Source organism: Lissotriton helveticus, chromosome 4_1 (assembly GCF_964261635.1).
Source record: "Lissotriton helveticus chromosome 4_1, aLisHel1.1, whole genome shotgun sequence".
Taxonomy (NCBI): domain Eukaryota; kingdom Metazoa; phylum Chordata; class Amphibia; order Caudata; family Salamandridae; genus Lissotriton; species Lissotriton helveticus.
In genome coordinates, this window is record NC_136063.1 from 1,619,120,306 (window position 1) to 1,619,142,308 (window position 22,003).

Genomic DNA, 22,003 nt, shown 5'->3' on the forward strand with positions numbered 1-22,003 from the left:
CCAGCCTCCAACAACTGCAATTATACAAATGATCCATGTGTTTCATACATAATATAGTCCTTATCACCTGCAATATTTGAAGAAAAACGAATATCGTTCTGTTTTGCACAAATTAATTGTTTAAAAATTTAAACCGTTCTGCAGTTTTTGAGTCCTTATAAATGTACTTCCCTTAAAAGCACCAATACGTGAGTTTGGTGTCAGTTTTTGGTAAGTTGTGCAGTATGCGAACACCTGTCCAAGGCTACTTTGAATGAAATGACGTGTCCCTGCTTAGTTACTGTGGTTCTTTTAGTTACTGGGGTTCTTTTCTCAGGCACACGTAAGACCAACTTTAGATGTGCATCAATTGAAATTTGTTCATATGGTGTATGCTGAAAGTTAAAATAATAGCACATCGTTGTATTGGTTCAAGGGTATTGAGAACTTTATTTCCTTTCTACCTAAATAGGTGATCCTACTTGGCCATCAACTGTAAAATCTAAATCCAGACAATAATAAACAAAAATAGTTTACACCCACATGCAAGTAGTTGTTTTTCATCCTGTGCAAGAAGTGTGCCACCTGGCTTATTCATGCTTCTCTGGGAGCTTTTCAACTTCTAGAGTAAGCCTTAGGAGGAATCTAGAAGGTCTATCTGATATTTGGTCCATATTTAATGCAGTTTGACCTACGTAGAGGAGCATTGGTGGAGAGTGGTATACGATTGACAGCACAATCTTAGGCTACAAAGAACTTCCTTGGCACTCTGCAGGTTTTCATTTTCTGAAGCTAGTACTCGTGTGCTCTTCCAGCATCCGCTATATGCATAACCTCACATTGGTTGGGAAAGTTAAAATAAACAGCTTTCCATGAATGTTTGAATCTACAGAAGCCTAAAAATACCAGAATACCGACCACGAAAGACACAGTCCTCTGAAACTCTGAATGTGTCTTTGGTAGGTAATGCTCAAATTCCATAAATCACAGTATATTTGGAGTAATTGAAACTCTTATTGTGGGTTAATACAGATAAGCATGGAACTGTAGTCTACAGTCAGCTGAGATGGTATTAGGCCTACAGATAGGACCAGGAGAGGGAGAATCGTTGAGGGGGAGGGATGATAACCCTATGGTGTCTGAAACTATCCATGAATGAAAAGATTGTGCAACTGACAGTGAAAGTTGTATATTTTGTTGGATTATCTTCTTATCTAATCATTAATAAAAAAAGATATTTAAAACCAAAATCATAAATCACATTTGTGTAAAGCCTCCTTTACCACCTCATCGATTTTGTTGATGCCATATTGAGCTCCCAAGACTGTGCTTGTTGTTTTACTGAGAGAATTTTCAGAAGAACTTCAAAGAAACCGCATAGAAAAATATCTTATAGGTATCTCTCTCTAATCTAAAAGGCTTACTTAGGTTCAGAGTAGATCTGCTCTGATGTAGCAGACAGGAGAAGAAAATGTACTATTGGAAACATACCTCAATAGAAGATGGCACCTCTTGAACTTTATCAAATAGAGCACCACTTCCAACAACAAAGGCAAGTTATTGTTAGAAAATCGGTTGTAGAAGACTAAGCAGCATGTGCCTGTTATTATCATATGCCTATGTCACCCCTAGCACAGAACACTGCACTACTCGGTATCGTCGTATGATAGTTTCTTGTTTTGTGCTGTAAATGGGCTTCAAAATCCATATCTAATTTGGTATTTTATGTGGATGATTTGGGCTTTGGGGGGTATTCTCCTGGGTTTTGTGCTACGTGATCTCTGATAGAGACTTCTAGCCGTAGATTCCTTGCCTTAGAATATACCCCAGGCATTAGTCTGCATCCAGGAATTTTTTGAGCAGTACGTCTGCGTGCCAGTAGGGTTTCCTTCAACTCTGTGTTGGTGTAATTCACACTAGAAGTGATGTGTCAGTGTTTTTCTTTCTGTGTCAGTCAGCGCTGATCTGTTGAGAGCTATCTCTCAGTCAATTTTTTACTTTCTTTTTCTCAGCTATTTGGGGACACATTTTTGAGATTTTCATCCTGTGTGATGGGGCTATCCTGTAGGAAATCTGAATTTAAAACCATGTGATGCCTGTCTCAGACGAATCCCTATGACAGACCCACACTTGGTTTGTCTGTGGAGCATGGAGAGAGACCAGAACTCTTAAGACCTGCAAGGACTGATGCACCATGCACCCAAAGGTGCTGATGGAGCGTTCCCTCATGCTCCACGCCGCCCGACACTGGCTGATCCCGTGACATTCACAATCTGGGTGTAAGGAAGGTCCCGGGACCACTCACGGAGCCAAAAAGCGTTAGTTGTCTTGATTGAAGTCGTCGGGTAAGTCCCTCAGAAAGAAGTTGTCAAAGAGGACTTAGACCTCACTACGCCTGTCCTAATCCATGGACGAGGCACAGGAGCATTGGTACAGCAAGCCTCGCTCCTCAGCGAAGCCTGTGCCAAGGTTTGCTCTGCACCTCACCGACTTTCCTGGAGTCAGAGCGACCCCCGCCCAACAAAAAATGTCTTTGGGCCCCTGAGTTCGGGAGGGGCCACCACTGGATACCGCCAGAGAGTTCGACATCTTCGGCAGTTGAGCCCCATCAGTCTGGTGATAGATCTGGAGTAAGGCCACCCGAGAGACCACAACCTTCTGCACCCACTTAAGGACTAATACTTTCAGCGCTACTAATGCCACAAGGTGGCACCATCCCCATCTTCATTCCCTACTCCGACACGGAGCGGGACGGGAGTTGTCCAGCACCGTCGGGACCATCCCCTCTGAGTTAGAGCCAGTGCCTTTTTCTTTCGACATGCCTGGAGAGGAAGACGTATGGGAGGGGTCTGTTGACCCTTATGGACACCAGCATTCCCTAGATGACACAAGGGGTATGTGGAACTGGCGGATGTAAGTGGGTTAGACATCTCACCGACACCAGCTTTTAGTCTCCCCCTACCATGGCAACAGAGGAGGGTGCCTTTTTTGCAATGGTGGTGCACAGGGTGGCTGAGGCCTTGGACCTTTAGTTGCTCTCAGTGTCAGTCAAGGCAAATGTCTTGACAGAGGTGTTTCAACAGGGAGTTGCCCCTTCCGAACCCTTGCTCCCGTTTAATGAAGCCCTTAACAATGCCCTCTTCAGGGCTTGGTTCAAGCGCTGCACAGGTGCCCCTATGCACAGAACAATTGCCCGCTGCCATCACCCTGCTTCCTGGGACCCCAGTTTTCGTACCACAACCTGGAGAGCTGGTTGGTCCAAGCCTCTACTTCCAGAGTCAACCCTTGCTTACTCCCTTCAACTCCACCAGATAGGGAATCCAAGACGCTGAATTCCTTTGGTAAGAGGATGTTCTTTTCGGCCAACCTCGCAAGTGCTGCCTATCATCTCTGATGATGCCCAAGCCATACTGTTGCAGGCAATTGCAGACATGCAGCGAAGTTTACCATCAGATGTGGACTGGATACTACTGACTCGCTAGGTAAAACAGTTTTATTGTCGGTAGCCCTTGGGCGCCATGCCTGGCAGAGAACCACTGATTTTTCGGGGGATGTCCAAGCTTTACTAATGGACATGCCCTTCAAAGGCTCTCACCTTTTTGGTGAGAAGGCGGACTCAGTGCTCGAGCGCTTAAGAATAGCCGAGCCACAGCCAAGTCCCTGGCCCTATCCATCAACCCTCGCCACCCCTGGCTGCCTACCGCCCCTTTTGTGGTTACGGAAGGGGCTCTAAGCTATGTTCATTCCCACCTAGCCCCTGTGGCCAATAGGCTTCCCAGCCTTTTCATGACTGAAGATGCAGTTCCTACAGACCAAGTGGGGCCACTAGCCAGAGGTTGTCCAAGTTCACCCCCATACCCCGGCAGCCTCAAACCCCTTTAGTTTGCCTTCACACCAACATGGGCATCCAGTGGGGGGCAGGGTACCTTATCACCTGCACTACCAGAAGTTGATAGCATCCGGAAAATGGGTTTTTCAGATAGTCCAAATGGACTACTCCATCCTTTTTCTGGTCACTCCTCGACCTATGCCTCCCACTTACGACTGGCTGACTGAGGGCCATCTCTCCTTGCTCTGTCAGGAAGTGTTTGCTCTCTTGGGCAAAGGGGGCATTAAGGGGGTGCTGTCATCCGAAGTAGGTCGTGTTTACTATTCCTGCTTCTTTCTGGTGCCCAAGAAGGATGAAGGCCTTCATCCTATCCTACACCTGCACCTTCTCAACCTCTTGAAAAAGAAGACATTCAAAATGCTCACATTAGCTCAAGCCCTGTCTGCCCCTGGAGACTTGATGGTAGCATTGGACTTGCAGGACACATACTTTCACATTCCTGTCCTGCCTGCCCAAAGGCGCGACCTGTGGTTCATGGTGGGCTCTGTGCTATCTTTGTGCAGTGCAGCAATGCAACGTGACTAGTTTTGTACACTGTGTCCAATGCTTCCTTTAGGCTCAGTGTAAAGGAGAAGTGATTACTGAGATGCTCACGGCCCATCCCATGAACAGTAATGGGGTGGGTGTGGCCTATTTCACATTTGTGATGGTAGGTATGAAGATTTTTCAATGCACAGCAGATCTCCATGCCTTCCTCCAAATTCCGTTGGGATCACTGTTTCATTTGACCAATTACCCTGCCCTAGTGTTTTTTTTCTGACCCCCATAATCCAGTTCCATCAAAATACGAGTGTTCCAACTGGTTGTTACTGAATCAATTTAAGGTAAAAGTTGGTAATGATTGGAACAGGCACGGGTGCGTTAACAAACCAGTATCCTACAGGTATTTATATCCAGAATTAACAAAGCAGGCATTGACAACAATAAGGGTTGTACTAAATAACTGTTAATGTATTGCAATTAAATTGCAAAATGTTAGAATTTGAAAGATTATCGCAAAGCTTTGTTGGTTTTTCATTTTGTTCTAGGTATGTAAAGTCGCACACACTACTCATCGAACAACGTTTACGGAAGGACAAAGTTGCAGAAATGGTTAGAGAATCGGATGTTATGCTCAAGTAAGATTTTTTTTTGTTTATTAAAACCCACAGCCTTTATGATTGATGAACAGTGTTTTTTTAAAAATATTTTGTTTTGAATACACAGGCCCATAGCTAGAAGTGTATTTTTAGAGGGCATGGCCTTCAGCTTTGACCAAGCATTAAAGCTGTGCACTGTAGGTACATTCTTAAAAAATACTGGTTTGTACTACTTATATGTTGACCCAAGGATATTGTGGTATAGAATACGGAGGACAGAATATCAAACCGCCAGTGTGGTGTCTGGGTGCAAAGCAGCCTGTCGGGCATGGTGACAAATCACATTAACATTGGGAAAAGGGTGCGATTTTTTTTTTTTTCTTTAATAAACATTTCCCTTAACATCTACTCTCACTCGCTTCTTCTCCAAAATTCAAACCCCATAACACTGGTGTAAGTTCTGGGATTATAGTGAGTGTGTATAAAGCGTGATAGAAGCATTGGTAACTCAATCTTGTTACCATGAGACCCTGTGGAAGCATTAACATATCCATGATCTAGCTAAGAAACAGATTTTGAGGTCTAAGCTATTTGGGGAATTGCAAGAGGTCCCATATAGTTCTCTTCACAACTGTCTGATCCATATGGACCCATTGCTTACCGGTCTCCTGCACGATCCGTAAGAGCAACAAGCATATTTGAGGGGCGTTGCAGTATCTCTAAACATCACGGCAAGCCAGCCACTACTGCATCGCTGGACAGCATCATCATCTTAGAAACTATCATGCTCTGATCTCCCCAAAAAAAATCATCTAGCTTCTTCTGTAGGCTCATAATATCATCCCTGGCAATGTGGGTGGGGAGTGTCTGTATGAGGCATAGCAGCATAAAAAATACTTTAGCCTTTAATGTGGCTAATCTTTCCAACCTAGTCAGTGGACAAGAGTGCCCTTTACTCAACTCAGTCTGTTCATCCTGTTTAGTGTAGCTAAGGCATTACTAAGGGTAATGCCTAGATATTAGATAGATCCTGGAGCGTACCAAAATGAACAAGTCACTTGCAGCAAGTGACTTGTTCATTTGGTGGACTTGTACAAGAGTGTGGTGGAACTCCACCACCCTCTTGTATTTTAAAAAGTGATGGAGAACTGACAGCAACATCCCAGTATAGTCATTATGATGAACTCATTCTCTGCAGAGAGGGTGTTTTTCCTGAAGGCAAGCCGAGCTGTATCAGGGCTCTACCTAATGGTGGTCGCAGAAGGATTCATTGTAAGAGCAAAAGTAAAGGGTACAATGGGCTTCCCGGAAGGTCTTAGATCTACCGCCATTTGCAAGTATACCGTTGACTGCTCTTTAAATGCATAGAATACTCAGCTGTTGAATTGCAGCCCAGAGGCTTATGTCCAGTGTCATCTGCAAAAAGCTACAACTTACTTTGTTTATTTTAGACCTCCGATATGCTGATGATCACCAGGATTGTTTCCTGATTGTCTTTTCAGTCAGATGTTCAACTCTTTGAATATTGTTGTGAGTTTGGCATTCCTTAATTAATTCAGACTAGTCTGTGCCAACCAGCTGTCAACAACAATCAGCTGACTGCATCAATCAGCTCAGCCATGTATTTGCCTTGTGGGGTAATCAGAATTTCAAGCTAATATCCTTGAATGTAAAGGATCCTAACGCACCGAATAAGAATAGAACTGTCCGAGACACCTAGCTGCAGACATAGTCTTTCGCATGAAATCGAATATAAGCAAACTGTTGCAGATGTGGAATAGGTTCTACCCTACTCAACTTTTTGCACCCTACTCCTCTAAAGGAAAAAAAAGGGAAGGCTAGCCATATTTATGAGAAGGTAGGTCTACAACAACACATTTTGACAAAAAAGGATCCTGGTGGCAGATTTGTGCTGTTTGACTATGCAGGAAGTAAAGTAACTCTGGGTAATACATTTGCCTCCAGTGCAGATCAAGACATATTCCTCATTTATACCTTACTCTCCCTTACTCATTGTTTTGAGGGTGCGGTCCTTCTGGTGAGTGGTTTTAACTTGGTGTGGTTTGCAGAACTTGACAGACCAGGCCTTCACTGCCCTACTACTGGAGTGGCTAGTATACAACTGATATTAACTGTCAATGACTATTTCCCATTGATGTATGGTGCATGACATCATCTTGATTGGAACTACTTTTATTTTTCTGATGGAAATCACAAATACACGCATGTAGATAACTTTTTTGCCAGGAGGTAGTTGATGGGGCACATGCAGCAGGTACAGATTGGGAGCATAACTTAAGCCATGCTATGTGTTGGGAAGTAAAATTGTTAACGGAAGTGTACCTCTGCTTTGGGTGCCCTACTGTACTGGTATGTGGAACCATAATGCTGATTTTTGTTGTCATAGGCAAAAACTGATAATGCATGTCGCCATGACATAGGCCTGTGTCACAGATTACGGTGTTGTTCAACCGGGAGGGCCTACTGCCTTCACCAGGAGTTAAGCAGCACGAGTGCGGTGGTTGCAGCATACTGTGTAATGGTCAGGTGAAGTGAACAGGTCCTTTAACCTGTGTCACTGAATTGAGGCCTACAGGCTCACTCAATTTAAAGTTCTGCTGCTGTGTGCGTAACTCACCATGGGCTTACATCGGTTTGGTGTGTAGTACTTTGGAGTGCTGGAGTGGTGTATCTGTGAGAGGTACATTACAGGGATAATACAATACTGTGAACTTCATGCATGGTGGATGTAGGTGCTGTATGTATGTGCGCCTTGGTCGTACAGTACATGAAGGGTGCAGTGTGTGCATCTTAAGTGCATGTGCTGAATGTTTGTATGCCTATGATTGGTACAGTAGATGAAGAATACTGTGCTATACAGTGGGTGTAGTTTGTATAGATGCATTGGGTGCATGTTTGCTTGTGATGGTACAATACACAAGGGGCCCTGGGTTCCATTTTGGGAGACCCAGGACTGCATGGGGAAACACGGAAAGGAGGTAAAGAAATCTCCCCAGGCAGATTTGTAATCAGGGTGGGGCACCCACTGGAGAGGGGAGAGGCAGGCTCTACCTGCACGCTTCAAAGGGTGCTCTTTGATTCAGTGAGCGGTCACAAGGAAGGGGCCTGGGCACATCTCCCGAAGAACATGGGGCTGAGAAGAGAATCATAAAGAGTATGGCTGGGGACCTGGCTAACTTTTAGATAAACATATTACTGTGGCTGACATCCAGGTGTGAATTCTATTTACTCGCATTAACTGTGTGGGGCTGTCTACTTTGGAGTCACTCCTGCTGTGGCAGAATTCTTTCAAAAGGAAGAAGCGGGCAGAGGAGTGGGTCTTAAAAATAAGCAAACCACCAACATAACCTTCAAAGACTCAAACTCTAAATCGCATTTGGTGTCTGGAAATGGACTTTAAGAAGGGGAAGACCCCAAAAATTGTCATCTGCCAAGCAGTTATACGGGCAGTGTGAGGAGTGGAAGCTTGTGCCTATGACTAGTACTGGAGGCCAAGGCCTGCTATTCTCCCTGCTGTGTGAGGGGACATCACCCAGGGTATCCAAACCCACTTGCCCTGGAGTATGAAGCACCATCCCCTGCCTACTTGCCAAGACCAGTGTGCCCTGGGAAGAAGAGGAGAGCATTGGAGGGAGTGAGGTCCAGTGGGGAATCCTATTGAGTGAGTTTACGTTAGGATGTGTGAGGAAACTGCTGCTGTATTGATCAAGTGCAGGACAAAGTCGGCAACTGCTGTATGCCAGGAGACGGCCTCCGTAAAGTGAGCCATTGTCAAAGTACAGTAGAGATGCAAGGCCTAGCCAGAAGTGTGTACTGTCCCAAAATATCAGAGGAGGATTGAGGCCACAGTGGGAACCCCCTACGAACCTACCCTTGGAAGAGGCATCCACGCCTGGAACTTCTCATCACCTTGCCCCTGTCATGCGAGAAATCCAAAATACTTAGCCTGCAATGAGGAACCTACTGTCGTCGCAGGAGCGTAAACACTTGTGAGTGGAGTCTTGAGAATCTGACTACAAGTTAGAATACCCTGGATGTTGCCAACAGTGAATGGGGAATAACCACCATCACTAGAGCGAGAAGGAGGTGGAGGTGGAACAGGGAACCACCAAGAAAACATTAGAGCCCTGACCTTAGGCGGATTGCGTAGTTGTTTGTGAATTTCATATTTTACCTTTGTGTTAACAGGAGTAGTAAAATATTTCTCTTTTTTCATTAAAGTGAGTATTTGACTGGACAATGATTTATTGCTGCATGCATTTTCAGTTGAAAGCATGTGTTCACTCCCCTGTAACCACACCTCCCCGTGAGGGGAACCTTGGACTGCTTGGACCACGCTATTTCTGAGAGTCAAGTGCTGATGGGGAACTTGGCCCAGTTGCTCAGAATCCATAGTACGTCGGCACCGGAACATCAGGAGTAAAAGGCCTCAATCTCCTCGCTGGGCCCAGTAAAACCTACTGCTCTGTAGCCCTCTGAGTTTCTGACACTTTTCTCACTGCAGGGACTCCCGCATGCTTGTTCATAGTCGTCAGTGCCACTCTAAGCAGTGTTTACTGAAGGATCCAGTTAATATTCAGGAGACTCAGCAGATTTGGGACCTCCTCGAGGGACCCAAAGACAACTCCACTTCCATAGCTACTAACTGGAAGCACGTAAGGCAATTATTAAGGATGAGGTGGTAGTCCAGGATGCACATATGAACAGAGTAAGGATACTGGAGATCAATACGAACCAGGAAAAGCTTAGGTAGCAGGAGATGGCCAATAAGGAACACGCAAACAGTGGGGCATATTAGGAAAATGTGAGGTGACTCTTTTTGCAGACCAGTTAGATGGCATGTATAATGTGAGGCCTAGTCAAAAATCTATAGTAAAATTACCAGGCCAACAATTATTAAGTGCTCGCCTCAAGGTGCAACATAGTAAGTCACGCTTACTTGAGATTACCGGTGAGGACAATTAGCTGATGAGGCATGAAGAATGAAAGGTCAAGGTATTTTGGCATTTTTATCAAGAACTTTACACAGCAGGAGATTAGCCCACTGAAAGTAGTAAGAATAAACCTAAGTCCAACATCCATTTTTCCGGCTGAGCTTAACTGAGCTCCGGACACGGGATTTGAATTCCCTGATCATGGTAGCTGAGCTGATGTTAGTCATCTTCTCACTGTTCCCTCTTATAAACTCTGCAGATCTGGAGGCCGGAGATTTGCTTACCTGGCCCCCAAGCTTTGGAATTCTTTTCCCTCTACTCTTAAAGTTGCTAACTCTTTGATTCTTTTTCGTAAGTTTTTGAAAACCTGGCTCTTCCCCCAATCTGTTTAGTCTTTCTGTACTCTCCATGTCCTTCCAGCGCCAGGAAACCCATGGTGTCAGTGCGCTCTATAAGCACCCCTTACAATACAATACAATAGGTGACCTAAAGGCTGTAAAATCTCCAGTCCTGGATAGGTATTCTGCAGAATTTTAACCAACGTTTCAGTCCCTCCTCTTACTAAACTTTTTAATATCTTAGCAAATGTCACTTCAACTAAGGCAGAGGCAGATGTCCCCAGGATCATAGACTCCGTTAAATCTCTTAAGACTATTGCCCTTTTAAATGTTTAAGTTCAACATTTTACAAAACATATTTATAATATTTTAGGGTGAGTTCTGATAGATACATCTGCCGTGTGGATTCCTCACCTTGTGAGTATCCCCCTTGCGTCAGCAACATTCGGAAATTCTTTTTGTAGCTTCGCACCGACGTGGACTTGGACGTCATAGACACACGGCATCGCACGCGATTCCGCTGACGTCACCGACGCCTATAATAGGCCCACGCCGGTGTGATGACATCAGTTCCCTTTTTTCCGCGTCGTTGACGCTAACGGTTATCGGGATACTCAGTAGCTTTTGGTAACTGTTACTTTTTTCATCGTTTTCTTTGTTCTCTTGAACTTTGTCTCCCTAAAATGTCGACAAAGAAGACTGGATTTAACCCTGCAGGGAGTGCGGAAAAATTATGTCAGTTACGGACCCACACCAGGACTGTATTTGGTGTTTAAGTTCCGACCACGACGTGGATGGATGTTCGTCGTGTCAAAAAATGAATCCAAAGGCCCTGCGAGAGAGGGAGACAACACTTCTTGTGGCAAGGCTGAAAGCAGATAAAAGAAAGAAGACTTCAAGGTCCCGCTCGAGGAAGTCGAGGTCAAAATCAAGATCTAGGTCTCGAGAAGCGTCTGCTTCGAAGTCCTCGTCAGATCATGCTTCGAGGTCGCATAAGAAGCACAAGAAAAGGAGGCATGAGTCTCTACGGCATTCGGGTGAGAAGTCGGGCTCGAAGTCGAGGTCGCCCAAGAAGGTTAGATCAAAGGTGATCCCACCGCAAGAGGATTCGGATCGGGACCCTATGCCCCGGAGATCCCGCTGGGAATGCTTACTGCATTGCCCCACGGCGGAGACTGGTCTCGACTCAGTGTTTGGGAAGACATGGGGATACAGACGGTAGGTGACCTCTAGATGGAGCGTTGCTATCCTTCCAGGCCCTTTTGGATCGATACGAAGTCCCAAGAGGCGACTTTTTGATCCATGCGGCAGTCACAAGAGCGCTCCAAGCACACTGGAGAACTGGCCACGAAGAACCACAACTATCAGCGGCATGCCAATATGTCATGATGTCCGCGGGGACAATTAAAGCGGTATCGTGCCTCTACTCCAGAATGGTGGAAGAGAGATTGACCCCCCCTGACGATCCTCAAAGTCAGATGGGAGACTGATATAGGTAAGGAAATTCCGGAGGCCACGTGGTCCCAGCTGCTGCTGAGGGTCTGGAAGGGGACGAGGAATGCGCGATTCCAGTTGGTCCACTTCTATGTGTTACATAGAGCCTATCTGACCCCGGTGAAGCTACAGCAGTACTTTGGTCTGGAGACGGCAGCCTGTCCTAGATGTAGGGCGACCGGGGCGGACCTTCTTCACATGCTGTGGTCCTGCTCTATGCTGACCTCCTATTGGTCAATCGTAGGTGATACGCTGGCCGCAGTGACTGGCAGATCGTTACGGATGGAAGCAGCTGTAGGGATTCTACACTGGTTTCCGCATACCCCTAAAAATAAAATTACTAGTAAATTCATCGATTTGGGATTACTATTAGCTAAACGGGAAATCACCAGACACTGGAAGGCGCGGGTTGGTCCGTCGGGCACTAAATGGCGCAATGAACTGCTTAAGTGGGCGGGGGGTGAGAGCACGCTGAGATTCCAGCAGGCGAGGCAACGACAGGATGAACGGGCGCTAGAGACGGCGCAAGCTTGAGAAACGATAGTGCAGGCCCTGCGCGACCATAGCGCTAATACTGACTCAGACAGTACAGAGGGGGACGGCCTGGGTCCCAATAACGCGCCATAATAGACAGATGTCACCAATGCAGAATCACGGCCACTTTATCATGTGATGTGCGACCACAAGAAAAATCTACCGATGACGAGAGGGGTGGAGGGTGGGGGATAGAGGAAGTGAGATGATTCGCTATCATAAAGCGCCAGAACAACGAGTCGCGATGAACAACACTTTACTCCTCTGGGGGGTAAGATAAGTAGAGGGAGGGAGGGGATTTTGTTTGAAGTTTTTTGATAAAGCAGATGGGATTTACTCTATTACCTGTGATATGCTACGTAAATAGCGAAATGCACACTGCAAGAGAATGGCACACGCCGCCCAACCCCCGGGTTGTGGGCTGAATGGCCGTGTATAGAGGTTGTGTGGATCCCACCCACACTGGATGATGATAAGATACAGGTGCCAACGTTGTAATTACTTTAATTTCCTGCAATAAAAACATATTTAAAAAAAAAAAAAAAAAAGAGGATTCGGATCGGGAAGGTGAAGCCTCACCTTTGGAGTCACAAGTTCAATCTCCGACTCCGGTTTCCAATCCGACTCCGACGCCGTCTCCGGCTCAAGAAGAGGTGGAGGAAGTTCCTAATGAGGAAGATGAATCGGCGCCTGTTGAAGAGCCGGATTCGAATCCACCTCGAGATCAGCCTGTAGGTGATCATCCGCCTTTTCCAGCACCAGGTCAGGATCCTTCAGCGTTCCTGAACGCTATCTATGGGGTTTTCTCGAGATCATGGTACCCCTCTGGTGCACCTTCGGGTCCCATGGGTCCAATGGCATTTAATTAAGGTGTTCCACACTCTTATGCCCCGGCACCTTTCATGCCGTATATGTCAGCCCCGACTCCGTTGTGGCAGTACCCGGCTCCGCAGAGGTCGACGCCGAGATCGACGCCGGCTCGACCGAAGTCGACGACTCCGATTCCGGCTTCGCCCACTCCAAGCAAGTCTTTGGAGCATCCTTCTAAGCCTTCAGATTCTGTACCGACGTCGATTCCGGCTCCGTCGGAGTCGGTGGTGGATCCGACTGTGTTCCGTGTAAAGGAGAGGTCCAGGAGAGAAGCACAACGCCTCCTGGAGGAACGGAGGTATTGCGAGTCTCACTCAGACTTGGAAGAAGGTGAACTGGCTGAGGATTGTTTCGATGAACTGGCTGATGCTAGTGGCCTTGATTTTTCCCCAGAGTGGGAGTTGCCATCAGGTCCGAATACGCCTTCAAAAGATGTTCAGCCATATCACGTTGTAATGGGGAAGGCAGCAGGACTTTTAGATTTGACATTACCAACTGTTGAGTTTAAGTCAAATCTGCTTACAGAAGTTCTCCATTCACCAAGCTCAGCTGTGGAACCATTACTCCCATTTAATGAGGCGTTAACCGAACCTATTATGGAGGTGTGGAAAAAGCCTCTTTCTGCACCTGCTGTCTCACAAAATGTGGCGAGGAGATATAGGGTGGCTCCCGAAGACCCTGCCTATTTATCATCTCACCCTTCTCCTGAAAGCCTGGTGATTCAGGCTGCGTGCTCTAAAAAGTCGGTTGGTGCTTTTCCCCCAAGTGCCTAGTGACAAGGAGGCCAAAAAGCAGGATCAAGTGGCCACGAAAACTTTCTCCTCCGCAAGTATGGCGTTAAAATCAGCGAATGCCATTTGTCTCATGGGTAGATATGTGCACGCACTTATGGACTCAATGCGTTTGTTGATTCCTAAGGTTCCAGAAGACTGCAGGGGTGACTTTGAGGAGGTGCTATCTGATACTCAAGCGGCAGCTCGTCAAGTTATCCAGAGCGGTCTAGATACTGCAGATTCTGTGGCACGGATCATGGGCACTGCGGTTGCCACAAGACGATCAGCTTGGCTGAAATCCTCTGATTTTTCTGAGGATGTGCAATCTGTACTGTTATATCTACCTTTTGACGGAGAAGGACTCTTTGGCAAAAAGGCAGATACAGCCTTAGAGAGGTTTAAGGACAGCAGAGCAACTGCTAGATCTCTTGGTCTTCAAGTAAGAGGTTCAACAACCAGAAAGTCCAGAGGTTTTGGACGCTCTTCCTTTCGTACCTATAGACAAGGTCAACAGCAGCAACAACAGCAGCAGCAGCAAAATACCTTGTATAGGTCTTACAGGGGAAAACAAAGAGCACGTCCTCGAGGGCGTCAAGCTTCTTCCTCCTCTACCTCCTACAACCCCCCAGCCACAGAAAAGCAGCCCTAGATCCGCCATTCAGGGTCATGCGGGTCCAGTGGGGGGTCGGCTTACCCACTTTCTACGGGATTGGGAATCGGTTACATCAGATCTTTGGGTTCTCAATCTCGTAGAAATTGGGTATGCACTTCCCTTTCGGGAATTCCCTCCCAATTACCCTCCTTGCCAGGGGTATTGCTCAGAGGAACATCTGTTGCTCCTTCAGGAGGAAGTTCAGACTCTGCTAAGAAAGGGTGCGATAGAGGTGGTCCCAGAGCAGGAAAGGGGTCAGGGATGCTACTCCCGGTATTTCCTGATTCCCAAGAATGATGGCAGGTTACGTCCAATTCTGGATCTCAGGGTCTTGAATCTTTATCTGAAACAAGAGAAGTTCAAGATGCTCACCCTTGCTCAGGTTCTTCAGGCGCTGCTGGAAGAAGACTGGATGGTGTCGCTCGACTTGCAGGATGCATACTTCCACATCCCCATCCTGAAGTCGCACAGGAAGTATCTCCGTTTTACGGTGGGGTCGCAGCATTATCAGTTTGCGGTCCTTCCGTTTGGACTTACTACTGCGCCTCGAGTCTTCACCAAGGTGATGGCAGTGGTGGCGGCGCATCTCAGAAGATCAGGGATTCCTGTATTCCCTTATTTGGACGACTGGTTGATCAAAGCAGAGTCATCAGAGAGAGTGCTCCATCATCTGCGAGAGACAACCCAGTTGTTTTACAAGTTGGGTTTTTCGATAAATGTACCCAAGTCTCACCTGTTGCCCTCCCAGCGCAACCTGTTCATAGGTGCTGTACTGGACACTACTGTATGTCGTGCATTCCCTCCTCCTCAAAGGATTCGCGACATACAGGAAATGATTCCTTTATTTTATAATGGAGCGGTCGTTCCAGTCCTGAAGGTCCTTCGCCTGCTCGGTCTGATGGCTTCATGCATTCTGTTGGTCAACCGTGCACGCTGGCACATGAGGGCGCTCCAGTGGTGCCTCCGCAGGCAGTGGTATCAACACAACCGGGATCTCAGGGAGTCAGTGAGGATCTCCAGAGAAGCTGCGGCGGATCTATCTTGGTGGGGCGTGAAAGGCAACCTGTCTCAGGGGAAGCCTTTTTAGCTGTCTCCTCCGGTGGCCACAGTTATAACGGATGCATCCACTCTAGGGTGGGGTGCTCATCTGGGGGATCTGGAGGTCAAGGGTCTTTGGTCTCCAGAGGAAAGGTTGCTTCACATCAACCTTCTAGAATTGTGGGCGATATGTTTGGCGCTCAAGGCCTTCCTCCCTTCCCTTCGCGGTCGTTCGGTCCAGGTCCTAACGGACAACACGACCGCGATGTGGTACATCAACAAGCAGGGAGGAGTGGGGTCGCAGTGTCTCTGCAGAGAGGCTCTGCGTCTCTGGTCCTGGGTTCAGGACCATCAGATTTGTCTGATGGGGAATCATCTGGCCGGAGTTCTGAACGTGCGTGCAGACAGTCTCAGTCGGCAGTTCTCAGTGGAGGCTTCACCCGGAGGTGGTTCGTCACGTCTTTCGGACGTGGGGGACTCCTCAGGTGGACCTGTTTGCCACTCGCGAGAATGCTCACTGCCTGTCATTCTGCAGTCTCCAGTATCCGTTGCAAGGAGCCTTGGGGGACGCGTTTCAGTTGAGTTGGGGAAGTCAACTCCTTTACGCGTTTCCTCCCATACCTTTGATTCCTCGGGTTCTGAGGAAGATTGCCAAGACCGGGCCCAAGTCATATTGGTCGCCCCAGACTGGCCAAGAAGGGTGTGGTATACAGACCTTCTCCACCTCTCCTCTCACCCGCCGCTCCGTCTCCCTCTCAGGGCAGACCTCCTCTCTCAGATGGAGGGGCAGGTTCTACACCCCCACCTCCAGACATTGCACCTTCATGCCTGGAGATTGAACGGGGCAACCTGAATTCCTTTTCTCTCTCGCCTGACGTGGTGGATGTCATCTTGTCAGCCAGGCGTGACTCCACTAAGTCCATCTATTCTTATAGATGGTCAAAATTTGTCACTTGGTGTGGAGAAAAATCTATTGACCCTTCGAGAGCCCATTTGTCAGATGTTCTCCAGTTTGCCCTTTCTTTGGCCCAGCAAGGGCTTGCTGTTGCCACAGTTAAGGGCTATCTTTCTGCGCTGTCGGCATTTCTCTGTTTGCCTGACCAGCCATCTCTTTTCAAGTCTCCTGTAGTTTTAAGGTTTTTGAAGGGCCTCACAAATAAGTTCCCTCCTACTCCTTTTATTGTGCCTCAGTGGGACTTAAATCTTGTCTTGACCTTTTTGATGGGTGCTCCCTTTGAGCCTCTTCACAAATGTCCTTTGAGGCTTTTGACTCTTAAGAGAGTCTTCCTCGTTGCAATAACCTCGGCAAGGAGGGTAAGTGAGCTTCAAGCTCTTAGTTCCAAGCCCCCTCTCTTGACCATTCATGCTGATCGAATGGTTCTTAGGACCAGGGCTGCTTTTCTTCCAAAGGTGGTTACTCCTTTACACTTTGGTCAATCCATTACCCTCCCTACTTTTTATCCTCCCCCACATCCTTCCAAGGAGGAGGAGAGATTACACCGTCTGGACCCCAAGAAGGCGGTGTCTTTTTACCTGGACAGAACTAAAGACTGTCGGTTGGATGACCAGCTCTTCATTGGCTTTGCTGGCTGCAAGAGAGGAAGGGCGGTCCATAAAAGAACTTTATCAAGATGGATCGTCCTCTGTATTAAGATCTGCTACTCTTTGCCCGGTAAGGAACCTCCAGAGGGTATAAGGGCTCATTCTACAAAAGCTAAGTCTTCAAACTCAGCATTGGCTAGAGGTGTCCCTGTAGAGGATATTTGTAGAGCGGCAACTTGATCTTCCCTCCACACTTTCGCGAAGCATTACTGCTTGGATACCGAGGTGAGGAGGGACGGCCATTTTGCACGCTCTGTCCTCCGGGATTTCCTGGTTTAGAAGAGTGGACGCCCTCCTCCGGGAGTTGGGACTGCTGTGGGACTCTATTCACAAGGTGAGGAATCCACACGGCAGATGTATCTATCAGAAGAACAAGTTACTTACCTTCGGTAACGCTTTTTCTGGTAGATACAATATCTGCCTGTGGATTCCTCACTGACCCACCTGCCTCCCCGTTGTCCACTCTTCTATGCCAGAGTTTCTGTAATGTATTTATTTCAAATGTTTTATTGCTTTTGCTTCACACTGTGTGTGTTTCCTTGATATTTGTACTGCGTATAGGTCTACTGTCATTGATCCGTCCGTGTGCCTTGAAGGCACGGAAAAAAGGGCGGAACTGATGTCATCACACCGGCGTGGGCCTATTATAGGCGTCGGTGACGTCAGCGGAGTCGCGTGCGATGCCGTGTCTCTATGACGTCCAAGTCCACATCGGCGCGAAGCTACAAAAAGAATTTCCGAATGTTGCTGACGCAAGGAGGATATTCACAAGGTGAGGAATCCACAGGCAGATATTGTATCTACCAGAAAAAGCGTTACCGAAGGTAAGTAACTTGTTCTTCTGTGTCAAGCGGACTCCTGCAAAATTGCCAAGTGAGCACGTACTGCCCCACCGTATACTAAACCCTCCAGAACAAATAATAAATCCATTAACAACAAACTCAAAATTCAATACCTAGTCCTCCAAACGAGGCTTTCTTGTGCACTCCCTAAGTGCCTCATTAGGCCCATTGACAAATGCCCAATGTAGCATTCTCCTGATACAGTGTGGAAGACTTAGGCCAAAGAAAAGGGCCCAAGGAAAAATGACCTAAATGTAGGGAATGTTTTGGTGTGGCCTAAGATGACCGGTTGTTATCAAAATGGTAATAGATCCCCAGGCCTTGTTATGTCAGTATTCACTTTCTTCAGCCATAGTTAAAAACCCCCGTTCCCCCGTTACTGCTTTCCTGAGGAGGTACCTCTAAAGATTTGTCTCATGGCTTTAGATTCTCTGACACTTTGCTACACACGTATGTGGTGCTTCTCACCTCCACTCTTTGGCACTTCTTAAATTCTGATTCTATGGCTACCTCTTCTCGTCTGAAAGCCCCGAGAGCCTCCTTCACTAGTCGCACTATGATGTATTTGGCCTCAAGTGGCACTACAGTTGCTCGTGGATGGTCCAATGGTGTTGAATCTACTTGGAGTTCCGTTCTATCACCACTGCTGGTACACGTGTCTCTTTGCCAACATAGTTGCTGCCAAATCCTGATATAGCTCTAATTAACTGCCCTTGGAAAGTATACGTTCTTCCGACCTGCCTTCCTTCAGCAGTTGCTCTTTAGTTGGTTATGAAGAAAGCTTCACAACTATATATCTCAAGTGATCAGTAACCCTGGTAGATTTCTGGCACACACTGTAAGTTACCTTGTTAGATACTGCGGAGAAGTTGTCTTTGCCAGGATCTTTTTAAGAGTGACTTCGACACATGAATGAATGAATGAATATAGATTTATAGAGCGCATGGCTACCATAGGCCTCCCAGCGCTAGAGACAGCTCCCACACATAGTCAAAAATGATCAGAGAGTTCCAGAGAATAGAAGAGTCTTCAGTAGTTTAGGGAAGGAGAGATAGTTAGCCTCAAGTCGGACATGGTCTGGAAGTAGATTCCAGCATTTGGCCGCAATGAGGGAAAAAAATATGTCCCCCACTCCTAGCTCGGTATACTCTGGGAACCGTTGCTAGATGTTTATTCTCAGAGTGCAAAAATCTTTTAGGGAGGTAAAGGGAGATGATGGATTGAAGAACCGGAGGTACCCTGGCTGAAAGTGACTTCTGAGCAATGCACAGTGCCTTGAACTGGGTTCTCTCAGCCACCGGGAGCCAGTGCAGAGAAGTGATATAAGGCTGGGCCGATTCCTGCTTCTGAACCTGCATAAGCAGACACGCCGCACAGTTTTGTACAGTTTGCAATTTTTTAATGGTTGAGGCTAGGGACCCTAGGTAAAGCACATTGGCTGGAGAGAAGAATAACAGTGGAAGATTCCCAAACGGACAGCCCCTAGTCAAAAAAGTCTACAAAAAGTTTTTTCTTTTGGGCCCACCCTCTAGTATCTGGGGCAGTATGTGTGCACACTTCAAGACACCCACCGTTACAATGTAGGTTCAAACCATGAACTATGAAAACTTTTTTAGAAAAAAGGTCAAGGTGCACCACTTAAACGTTTTTAAAAACTGTTAAATTTGATATAGTCAACAGAAAAAGATCACATCAGCTATTTCTTGTAATCTTGACAGTTCTTTATTCAGGTCAGTTGAAAGGAAAAACTATACACAGGATCTACAGCCGACGCGTTTCGTCCTCAAGGGACTTCTTCAGGGCTGTTACAAAAAGACAATATACAAAACATACAGTTAAAACTTACATTAAAATAAGGCGAAAGCAACTAAGCTCATAACAAGAGAGCCAGACTTCATCAACAGTACATCACAAGAGTATATTTAGTACAGATCCTATTTCAAAATTGCCAACAGATTATAGTATCTCTTAAAATGTCCTGATTGGGTTTGAACAGAGCATATATTGACACAATTTTATTGCTGTCTGTAATTGCAAGTAAAATAGGCGTCATTTCAAATATATTGGACATCATTTGTTAAGCTCTTCTGTTAGATTTAGAAGATGCACAAAAAATCTCAATTATCCTCAATTACAACTTTATCGTTTTTTATCATTCTTGTGAGAGAAGAAGATGACACTTCAAATGACAATCTACTACTGATTATTGCATATTGTTCTCCATATAGGTATGTCCTTCTATATTTGGTTGCCCCCACATCCTAAAATGGGTCACCATGGATATTTAAAAGCTGTTAACCCCGAGGAAAAAGGTCAAAAGAAAGAATAGTGAGGGGCTAACAATATTAAACAAAAAAACGCAATCATGCCAATATAATCACTAAAGATGATGTTCTTGGGTCTTCTCTCGTTGTTAAAGAGTACGCCGAAATATTCATAAAATTGAGCTGCTGTACAGGTGGTATCTGAGGGTGATTAATGAAAGATCATTACTGAAAAGGTAACTAGAAGACCGGGAAAAAGGGAGTACTCTAAGAACCAATGCTAATTCCATTGAATGGTATTAGTTAAAAAACAAACCTATAACCTACCCCGTTTTTCAGACAAATAATTGTTGAGGATTCTATTCCAACAAATCAAATCTCATTGATAGGTGGTGTATATCTCATCATGGTCAAGTTCAACCGAATCACATCCGTGATAAGCAAAGTTTCAGTATTATATATACAAGCCACCTATGGTAATAACAGAAGTTTTTAGAGAATCTCCTAATTGAAAACTGGTAATAACAACAGCTAGCCACTTCTTGATTATCAAGGGAAGAAATGCCGGTTACTTGGAAATATGCAAAAGACACGAACATGACACTTACATCCAAATGAGGATAATAGTCCAATGATAAAGGAACCAGGGTAGAGAGAGTGGAGGGGAATTCCGTCTGTCGTCTATGAAAAACAGGGAAATGGACAATATAAATCTTATTATGTCCTAACTATAAGAAACCAGTAACCTATAGTCACATTACATGGCCGTACCTATTTCAGAGTGCCATTACATGGCAAATCAAATGAGGTGTATAACTACTTTTCAGTTAATCTATACTGTGCAGCATGCATATCTTACCTAATTTTGTTTTCTTTTTGGCGAAGAAATATAAAGTGATTCTGTTGCTTAGACACTCTAAAAGAATCAAAAGACAGGGAAAAAAGAGAGAATTTGGTAAAAATAGGGGCGTCCTTTCAAGACTTGCCATTAAGTGTACCGCATTACAAGGAGTTCACCTCTATCTACACAAGCCTTATATTAAGTTGACAAAAGTACCCATCTTGTTTACCTAAAGCTATCTATGGGGCTCAAGATCGAATAAAAGTTCATTATCTAATCTATGTGAAAATCCCCTTTACCTTGGTAAAGTGAGCTACAGCATCCCCTGGTTCCTACGTGGCCTTGCAAAGCGACGTCCTCCTCCGTCAAGTACCGACAGAGTACTGCTAAATTTTGAATGGTTTATATACTAGCCTAAACTACCTTTAATTAGCTACACCTGGTTTCAATCGATCAGTGAAGCCGGCAACACCCATCGTGGCCATATTGTGTAAGTGCTAAGTCTGATTGTCACCACATCAGACGAGGTATAGCGGCCGCCATGTTGTGTATGAACGAAGTTTCGTTCGGGCTCAAAGAGAGTCCTGATCGGTCTAATGTAAGAAAAAGATGTTTACACGAATACACCCTAAATTCTGATCAGCCCTTAGTCTGTTGAATGGATCTAGGTGAATTGACCGCATTTACAGCAACGATCCTCAATATTGTAGTCCGACCCTGGCGGACATCTTGGATTGGGCAAACAAAGTAGAAATGAAAAAATACTTAACATGCTTTTTAGCTCTAACCTGTCTACATAGGGAAACCCGGTGAAAGAACGGACCATATTAAATTTGATCAAAAACTATATAAG

The 22,003-nt window shown here is 45.9% G+C and overlaps 1 protein-coding gene across 5 annotated transcripts in view; it reads left to right on the top strand.

Annotated features, from left to right (window-relative positions):
* NT5C3A (5'-nucleotidase, cytosolic IIIA) overlaps positions 1 to 22,003 on the top strand; it is a 373,159-nt gene that overhangs the window by 280,328 nt on the left and 70,828 nt on the right. For all 5 annotated transcript variants that reach the window (XM_078688239.1, XM_078688237.1, XM_078688241.1 and 2 more), the window contains one exon: positions 4,897 to 4,986. In XM_078688239.1, coding sequence (XP_078544365.1) covers positions 4,897 to 4,986 — 90 coding nt within the window. The remainder of the gene's footprint in view (positions 1 to 4,896; positions 4,987 to 22,003) is intronic.